The 10,361-nt window shown below is 37.1% G+C and overlaps 1 protein-coding gene across 1 annotated transcript; it reads right to left on the bottom strand.

Moving 5' to 3' along the window:
• Positions 1–3,673: 3,673 nt before the first annotated feature.
• LOC145072076 (akuammiline synthase 1-like) lies at positions 3,674–5,191 on the bottom strand. Its single transcript, XM_079018446.1, has one exon. It carries the CDS (start codon positions 5,160–5,162, stop codon positions 3,807–3,809), a length of 1,356 nt encoding a protein of 451 aa, XP_078874572.1. The 5' UTR covers positions 5,163–5,191; the 3' UTR covers positions 3,674–3,806.
• Between the last annotated feature and the right edge of the window lie 5,170 nt (positions 5,192–10,361).

The raw sequence follows: 10,361 nt of genomic DNA, 5'->3' as shown, positions 1-10,361 counted from the left end.
TCTACTTCCCCTCCTTGCACTCTTTAACCTCCTCCTTCTTCTTCTACGCTCCAAACTTCCTTCACAAAGCCAAAAATCACTCACAAGAACAATGTGGGGGCTAGGGTTTCGCTCTACAGCTCTCTGGATATTTTAGGGACAAGGGAGGCCGAGTTAGAGTGTTTAAATAGGGTGCAAACACCCGGGTTAGGGTTTTACTTGCCCAACACGGACTCTCCGAGTCTGGGACCCGACTCGCCGAGTCCCTCACTTAAATCCTGCCCCAAAATCATTCCTACTCGGCGAGTCGGGCCTCCAACTCGCCGAGTCCAAGGCAGAATGAGAAAAATATAAGAATAGAAATTGTACCAGGAATCCGGTGTTACAACAGTCCAAGCTTACGGCCGTAAACTCCGTTTGTGGCCCTGAGCTTACGGTCACGAGTTTACGGCCGTAAACCCTATATTGAGCGTAAACTCCTACTTGACTTTAAACTTAATTTCTGGACATAAATAATTCATTTTTAGGCTCGAATTTAAATCATTTAAAATATTATTTGCTCAAATATCTTTCTTGTCTTACTTAGTATGTTTTAATGTAGATCAAATGGCAGCCTTAAAGTTCGCAGACATGCACAATCTTGCAATAGTACTGGCAGATCCTCCGGTTGCCCATGTAGAATTCAAGTCAATGATTCATGGACTAAGAGAATGTTGTTTGGCCTCTGCCATCACCATGAACACCGTTGTTTATCAGAAAATTATAAGAGAGTTCTGGCAGTCTGCCAAAATGACAAGAGACGATAATGGAGCAGTGACTGTAGATGCAATCGTTAAAGGATGCAAAGTTATGATCAATGAGCAGTTCATTAGAGAGACATTGTTGATCAATGACCTACCGAGTTTTCCCACTGAAATTGGTATTGAAGATGCTCAGAAAATTTTGAAGAAGATGGGGTATGAAGGCGATTCTCCTCCTACAATGAAAAAGCTTCTGCCACACTACTGGAGATTCCTAGCCCATGTGTTCGTGAGCTGCATCTCCGACAGGAGGTCTAGTGCGGATGAAATATCCCTGAGAAACACTGGAGCTATCGTTTCTCTTGTTGCAGGAATTGACTTCAACTTTTCAAGGTTTATCCTGGATGAGTTTGTGGTCTACATGAATGCTATCACACGGGATACCTTTTTTATGTATCCTAGATTGATTCAGCTCTTCATCAACAAACAATTTCCTGACATGGTAAAGGAGGGAGATACACTTGATATGAAGTCCTTGGGCCCTCACACTATTAGGCTCATTAAACAAAATCGCAATGGAAAAGTTACATTTCAAGGACTGTATCCACAGGTTAAATTCGGACGATTTGCTGAGCCGAATGAGGTGTCCGAGTCCCACGGATCTTCTGATAAGATATCTTCAAAGCCCACTTCATCAGAAAGGGTGATCTCAGAAGGAGATGTGATCACTGTATCAGATCAGGAAGGGGAAGAGATAGTTGCTCCTAATGTGTTTGTAGCTGAGGAGCATGACCTGCGATTAGTTCAAATCGAAAGTGACTATAATGAGGGGTCTTCCATGAATGCAACTGCGACTGATCAGTATGAAGACCTTGACCTTACAGGTTTTGATAAAGATGAAATTCTAACCAATTTTGGAAGCAATGATGACTTTTTGTCGAATGTCAACCTCAACACTTTGCTTGATAATATCAGTGATGTTGCTCTCCCAGCAACAAAGATAAGGGATTCTGAAAACGTTCTCGATTCAACACCCATTTCTACAGATCAAGTGGTTGGTTCTACAACTCCAATGGTGACAGTGTCAGGGATTCCTCCCCTTGATGTTGTCTCACCGATAATTAAACCACTTTAGGGTGATTATACAACAGACCAGACCTTACAACCTCCATCTAAGAGAAAAAGACGTGATCCTAGGTTTGGGCCTCTGGATTCTAACTTGACTCATGGCATGCCGATTACGCCAACAACTATCCCCGCTATCGTATCAACAGAACCTTTCTGTGGAGGTCCTAGCATCACCTTTGAAGCTGGTGGCTCCTCTGCTCTACCAGGATTCTCTACTCCTAGGGCATATCTTGATGATTCTTTTGTGCGGTTAGCTATACATCTTGCCCAGGAACAAACAGTTGTACCTTCCTCTAAAGCTAAATGCGTTGCTTTTAGAGAAGGTCATTTAGGAGAAGATGACTCTGTGGTTGATAAGCTTCAAAAGAGAGTCAATGTGCTTGACCAGAAGAATATAGAGCTCAACATTCAAGTCGAAGATCTTTTAAGCGAGAATACGAATCTGAAAATTCAAGTTTCTGATCTTCAGGATGATCGGGCAACAAAGACAAAGCAAATATGTGAGCTTCAAGCTCACTTTAATCTCCTGACCTCTAGTTATTTTGATTTAAAGAAGAAGCTTGAAGAAGATCTCGGTGCCAAATATAAAGCATCTGCAGATGAGTACAGGATCAATTTGCATACTCAAGCTCATCCTGTTTCCATGCCAACCGTTCAAACTTCACGGGTCGTAGATTGTTTTGAAGAACAGCCTGCTCATGCTCCACGTGTTGCAGCAATTATTTGTGATAGACAAGCTAAAGCTGCTCAAAAGGGACAACTCTTGTTCAAGAGGATTTCCGAAAAAAATGCACCAGGGAATCAACCAGCAATCACTGTTACGGATCTTGAGGCCGTACGCTTTAGAGATACGTATAGCGATCGGTCAGGGATCATTTCTTGGGGATTTCATGATACCCTAAACATGTGGATAGTACGGAGAAAGAGTGGCGACACGGAGTTCTACAAAGATTGTCATGATTTCAATTCGTGGACCAGGGTGGATCTATTTGAGCTATCCCAATCTCCTTTTGCAAACCCCTCAGCTAATCAACAAGCAACTCAGTTCAAACATTTTCTTGAAGACCAGGTGAAAAAGGGCTTTTCTTCGATGAAGACTGTTGAGTCTGTCATAAAGCATTATCCTGATGTCATAGATCCCGAAACTGGTCATCCACTTCAGGTGGTGATGTGGTATGCAACCAATCAGGTCAAACAAATCCCTGTGCTTCAAAGTTACCCATATGGATCCCTAAGCTCCATGCTTTATTGGGTATTCGACGAGACTATAGCGTTTGCTGTTATCAAACTTAAAGATGGATGCATCCGTCTGTATGATCGAAGGGATTTGTTCCAGTTCAGGAAATGGGACATTCATCATCCGAGTCATCATCAAATTAAAGTTGCTGAGGAGATTTTTTAGCAAGCAGCGAAGGAATACACGTCCATGGGTACTGAGATCATCAATAAACGCATGTGGAACGGGGCAATGGGGCAGGCAAATGTGATGGTGATTGACAAAGATTAACTTCAAGCTAGCACCAAACCAAGGGGGAGATTGAAGGGTCTAATTAATGGTTTGATCTTACGATCTCGATCTTGTAAACTCAAAAACGATTCAACGTAGGATCTCGATCTTGAGAACCTTGGTTCAAAGAATACTTTTAATTTCAAATCTTAAATGAAGATTTTTAATAGATACTATTTTAATTAAATCTTCTCAAAGAATACTTTTAATTTCAAATCTTAAATGAAGATTTTTAATAGATACTATTTTAATTAAATATATTTTTTCTTGGATCACACCTCGAATGCTTCCAATCAGACACCATATTTTTTTATTACTATTTATGAAATTTAAACATAAAAAATATCATTGAATACCCAGTTCTCCAATAAAAAAAACTATGCATAACTTATTTTTAATGGCTAACACACACCAAATTGCGTTAATCCAGCTTTGCCATTGCGTTGTTTGAATTAGCAAAACGCTAACAGTTCCGGATCGTTTTGAATTATGTTCATGTCTTGTCTATCCAAACACACAAGTGCATCGATGCCATCCCCATTGGGAGTATTCATCATTATAATAAGATTCTTCACAACCCCACCAACAGTTACTTTTATGGGTTTACCCCACCCAAAATCAATCCCATATGTAGGAAACCTGTTTATAAGGGTATAGATGTAATAGTCATCAACTCTTTTTGACGTCTGAAGCATAGCAGCGTGATCAGAACACACCTCAGCAACGATACCCAATGCAGTTTCCATATTCTTTATACTTCGAAATTCCTTCTTTCTTTTCCTGAGTTCACCAATCATATTATGTGGTGTTAGTTCACTTTCATCTCTTGTTGGAAACTCCATCAACAGATAAAGATTCCCTATGCTTGTTTCAGGCAACGACTCTGCTAAATTACTTCTAATGCTCATTATTTGACCAACTCCTGTTGGCTTCAAAATCCCTGAGTTGGTTTTAGAAGCTGCTGCTACTGCGCACTTATGAATTAGCCATGTTAAGGCTTCGGCTCGTGTAGGGTTCATGATCGGTTCTCCAGATTCCATGCTCATGCTTGTGATCTTCGCTTTGAGGTTGTTTATCTTTGTGTTAGGAAACACAAAACTCCTTGTGACATAGTCACCTTGTGATCTATCAGGCATGTTTTTAGGCAAATTAACGTCTCTCGTCTTGTAGGAAAGAAAATGCGGATTCATGTGCGATAGATCATGATGCTCTGGTGAACGAGATCGTGTCACTGTAGCCCAGTGATTGAGGAAATTAAAAACACTGCTTGCATCTGCAATCCTGTGCGATAGAGATACTGCAACGGCTACTCCTCCGCATGAAAAATGGTTGACTTGAACGGACAAAGGTGAAGTGCTTTCGTTTTCATCAGTATGACCTTTGTGGTTTGACTTGTACCATATCAGATCATCTGGAAAGAGTTGATCTAGATCTTCATGGTCTGAATGGTGGAGGAAGTCGGAAAGTCGACTGTCGTTGTTTGCTTCGATGAACTCAACTCCATCGTCATGGCAGTCAACGTATGTTGGGCAAGATTTGGCCAGCCTACCAGCAAACGGATAATACTGATTTAAGGTGCGTGACAAGGAGTTCTTCAGCTCAAGGGTTTTATCATGGGAACTTTGAAAAATGCTAGAGCTTGGGTAGAATGCTACAACAGGCATGTATGCATTCACAGCAAGTTGATCAAACAACGAAAGATTATATGTTTTGAGGTGAGAAGGGGTTGGAGAAGAGGGTTTGATGATATCCCTAGAGACAATGGTGTGAAGTTGTCTTGTGGTAAATCTTAAGAGCTTGCTCACCATTATGATCAAGATATATTTATTAGTTGCACCTGGCCATTGCTGTATATTCATTCTTTTATAGCCAAAAATTGAGAATACAAACAAATATAAAATCATGTCCATATATATATAATATAAAGTTATGCTATTGTTAGCAATAATATTTAAAAAAAAATTATAAAACACGTTTGACCAAATCATATATTATTTAAAGGCCTTCCATGTGAGAGTTACGGTGTTTAGAATTTTCTCCGTGTTCTAAATTCATAAGGAATTTATTTAGAACCAAAAACAACTTTGTAAAAAAAAAGAAAGAGTAAAAACATTAGTGGTGGGCTGGTGGCGGTCAAGTCGCAGGTCGATACTACAAGAATAAGAATAATGACATATGGTGGAGACTGATGTCGCCGCAAAAGGTATTAGCGCCTACACGTTGCGGCGAAAAGATCGCCGCTATTGGCTCATTGCTAATATTCAAATTGTCGCTTGTAAGGCTATATGTCACCGCTAATACTATGCGTACCACTAATGCTATCCGTCGCTGCTAATCGTAGTTTCCACTTTTGTTTTTTTAGTTTTATAAAACCATTCATTCCAAATACAAAACAAACGTTATACAAATATAAAAAACTACTATGAAATATTAATTGTACATAAATAGATCGAAATATCAAAATTTATTAATATGGCACAATCCTGAAATATTAATCAAACTTTCAAATGCAAAATATATTATAATTTTACAAAACATTAAATAAATCTTAAAAAGAGCTATATGTCATTATCGCTCCCATCGTTCTCCACCTTGTTCCCTCCGGTATTATTTCTTCGTAGTGGCAATGATTGAAATCATTATTCAAGTGCCGAGTACAATGTCGGGTATCTTAGCATTGTTTGAAGCATATCTAACTACAAAAGAAACACCATAATACCAAACTACAAATTACCAACATATAACCAAATTAACAATTACCAACATATAAACTATTACCAACATATCAAACTATTACCAAACTAACAATTACCAAAAACATAAAGAAAATAACAATTACAAAAATATAACCAACTATCAATTACCAAATTACAAATACCAACATATCAAACTATAATCTAATTAGTATATATAAGAAATTTTATAATTAGGGTTTTTAACTTAAAAGTCCTTAGGTTTGTCAGATTTTGTCCCTATGACGATTTTTTGTTCGATAATGTCCAAAATTTTCCAAGTTTTTTTTTTTTTTTTTTTTTTTTTTTTTTTTTTTTTTTCATTTTTGCTCTTGTTACCTATAATAGTAGGTGTCTAGGGACAAAACCAATAAAATCTAACAAAATTAAGGACTTTAATGTCAAATTTGGAAAACATACTTAGGATAAAAACATATAAGATTTATAAACATAAGGGTTTTTTTTATTTTTATTTTTATTTATTATTTTTTTTTTTTGTAAATTTAAAAAACATACTTAGGGTAAAAACATCAAAGATTTGTAAAAAGTACAAAAATAAAAAAAACTTGGCAAAATTTGGACATTAACGAACAAAAAATCGTCACAGGGACAAAACCAACAAGACTTGACAAACTTAAGGACTTTTATGTCAAAACCCTTAAAATTAAATAGTCTTGTTACTTGTGATTGTGGTTGTGACAGTGGTGGCGGCTGTGATGGTTGTTCTTGATCGTATATCAACACAATCGTAGAAGGTTTATGTCTGATGCTTCTGATATAGCCACACCAAGCACCCAAGTTTTTTTCAAAACCATTTCTTACGTATTGTGTTGTTAGACAGCTTTCTTCAGTTAAAGCTTGAGTTTGTTGATTTAACTCTAGGACTAAAGCAATCTGTATTTTCAAAAAAATGATTAACATCGTAATATAAATAAAACATTTATATGAAAATATTATAACTAACCACTTACATATTGCTTCTCAGCTATAACACTAATGAATACCCCTTGGCGATCGGTATGAGTCTTATAAAAGACTTCGATTATAATCAGGTCCTATTTAAGATTAAAATTTAGATTAATTACACTTTAAATAAAAAATTAAATATAACATAACTTACTTCTTTGAAACAAGCACTATTATACAAGCACAACCCCCTTTATGCGTGTATTGTTTTTGTGAAGAGACTGCTATGTTTAACATCGAACACCTTATAAATTTAGACGTTTGAGAATGTCCAACCACTACAAGAAAAATGCGATTTTGATTCCGTTGCGAAAAGTTGAAATTCCGAGCGACGAAATTTGCGAGGACCGATTTCCGTCCCAAAAACCCCTTAGCGAGCGTTTGCTAGGGAAACAATCATTCCGTCGCAATTGTGACAACGGAATGAAATCCGTGCTAGATGGTATTCCGTCATGTATTCCATAGTAGGATTCCATCACAAATTCCGTAGTAGTTATTCCATCACAAAATCCGTTGTAGTTAATGTTGGAATAGTGTCTAAGGCTGCAACTATATTAGGCAAGTATTTGACCCGGTTGTGCATGATCCTTTTGGGTTGCCTTCACCATAGCAACTTGATAGGATGATTTATTATGAGAGAATAAATATTATTAATATATTATGGGAATAATATAAAGAATAATATATTGTTATTTGATTAATATAAGTCATAGAATTAATTGGAATTAATTTGGTGACTTAAAGAGATTAATTAAATAAGAGGGTATAAACTGTCAATTGTTTGATAGTTAAGCTTTAGACTGTAAATCCATATAGATATACAAGGGACGGATTCTAGAAGCTAGGATAGCTTCAAAATCGTCCAAGGAGTTATCTATGGAATGGATTTGGATAGCTTAAGAAAAGATTATCCAATTAGGGTTTAGGTTGTAACCCTTAAGGAGTCTACAAGTATAAATAGACCCCATGGCTAAGGGAAATCAGCACTTCACCTAAAGTAAGAGAACCCTGGCCGATTTCCTCCCTTTTCCTCTCTCCTAAATCATCTTCCTTGCTATTGGTGTTTGTAAGCCATTAGAGGAGTGACAATTGTGACTCTAGAAGCTCCAAGACAACAAGATCAACAAGGAATTCAAAGGTATGGTTCTAGATCTGTTTCAATGTTGTTATTTAACCTAATTAGTCATTAGAAGTCTTGGATTCAAAGCATGTTTAATTAGAAAGCTTAGATCCAAGCATTAGGGTTTTGCATGCGCACATAGGAAAGTTCTTATGGCTAAAACTCATCAGTGGTATCAGAGCCTAGCTTGGTTTTCATTAAATTGTTGCTTGATTAACTGAAACTAAAATGCAAAATTCGTTTTTTGTGTTTCTGAGTCATGGACTCGGCGAGTTGGCCTGATTCGGCGAGTCCCTTTGTGCACTCGGCGAGTCCAAGCGTCAGGAATGGCCAGATTCGGGATTTTTTCATAATTATCTTATGGAAACTTACCTTAATCATATTAGATCAACTTAAATCCAATTTTTTGATATATATGACTATTATCTTGATCTAATTAAAGATATTTATCAACTAATAAAATATTTAATTTCCTTATATGATAATTAATTAATTATTTTAATTATTTTGGTAATTATCTTAAAAGAAATCTTGAATAAAATCAAATATAGATAATTAGGATATGAATTGTTAATTGGAATTATTTGTTATTTGATCCTCCATGTTTTAAACGTTTAAAACTTGTCCTCAAGTTTTGAAATTTATATTTTGTGATTAAAAGTTTTAATTTAGACAACTTAAATTTCAAACCCTAGATTTTAAAAGATTTAAAATACAACCCTATACTAATATGATATTACTAGAATAATATATATATATATATATATATATGTATAACTAAATGCTAGTCTTACCGTTAGTAGGCCTCATTCACGAAGCCGATCTATAAGGTGGGTATAAGGTTGCGGCCTATAAAATGACGCTTAATGGGTGTACACTCACACCCACTACTTGCTTGATCGGTGGAGGGTCGTTAGCCGAACGGGTAGGATATGGCAACCTCATCCTCTCATTAAAAGTATAATAAGTAATACAAAGTAACTGCACACATATTTTAAAATTTCCCAATCTTAGTTACTTTAGGAAAAGTGAATTGATGCAATCCCATGAAATTACACTTTGCACCCTTGCTAAGAAGTTAGTGGAGCGTGTGTGGTTTACCGGCACACTAATTGGTTCTAAGAAAAGGTGGCAAAGGGTGATTCATTGTTTATCATAGTTCGATGGAGCGTGTGTGGTTTACCGGCACATCGAATAGGTGATCATTACAATGAAGGCACCATGTGAATTTGCATGGTAATTCACATCCGCTTTGTGATCCTCGGTATCCCAGTCACAAACAAGAGGGGCATATCGAGATTTAAACATGTCGTTGAATAGTTTCAATGAATCTCATCCGAAACTAGGAATTCTCAATATACTTAGGACTAATAGTTTAAGTTTTGTGATGGAGAATTAGTGAATCGTCATTCACTTACCTTCAATTTATTTGCATATTAGATTACGACATCCCTTTTCTAGTATGTAAATGTTATTGTTGGATCCTAGCCCTAATTTTTCTTATTGGGTGATAATTAGGGATTCTTATTCTAATCTATCTTTGTCCTTTCTATTTGTAGATGTCGAACGCTAACAACGCTGCTGCTAGTTCTTTCACGTTGATGAGCCTTTGCCAAAAGGTCACCTTCGATGGAACGAACTTTAGCGAATGGATAAGATACATTCGCACCATTGCTCGCTATGAGGATAAGGAGTTTGTCCTCGATGAGAAGCTCGAGAAGATCAACCCTGAAATTGCTACTCCGGCTGAAATCACCGCTTTTGAAACTCATGAGCGAGATGCAACGAAGGTACATTGCATCATGATTGCCACCATGAACTCCGAATTCCAAAAGTCCTACAAGGACATGTACCCGTACGAGATGCATCAAGACTTATTGGAGAGATACCACAAAAACGCGAGACAAGAGCGTTATGATATTTTCACCAACATGATTTCCGCTAAGATGGGTCATGGAGAATCTCTTACCGTGCACCTGCAAAAGATGCAAAGGTATGTCGACCGCCTTCGCAAGTTAAATGTTGACTTTGGGGAAGACTTGGCGATCGACATGGTGCTTCACTCTTTGCCTCCGATGTACAACCAATTTAAGATGACCTACCACATGAACAAAGAGGAGGTCACCCTAAGCAAACTCCAAGGTCTCTTGAGGGTCGCTGAGAGCAACTTCAGAGACAAGTCTATTGCA

This window comes from Lactuca serriola, chromosome 1, assembly GCF_051521515.1.
Source record: "Lactuca serriola cultivar US96UC23 chromosome 1, Lser_US96UC23_V15, whole genome shotgun sequence".
NCBI classification, from domain to species: Eukaryota; Viridiplantae; Streptophyta; class Magnoliopsida; order Asterales; family Asteraceae; genus Lactuca; species Lactuca serriola.
This window is presented reverse-complemented; position numbering and strand designations above follow the sequence as displayed.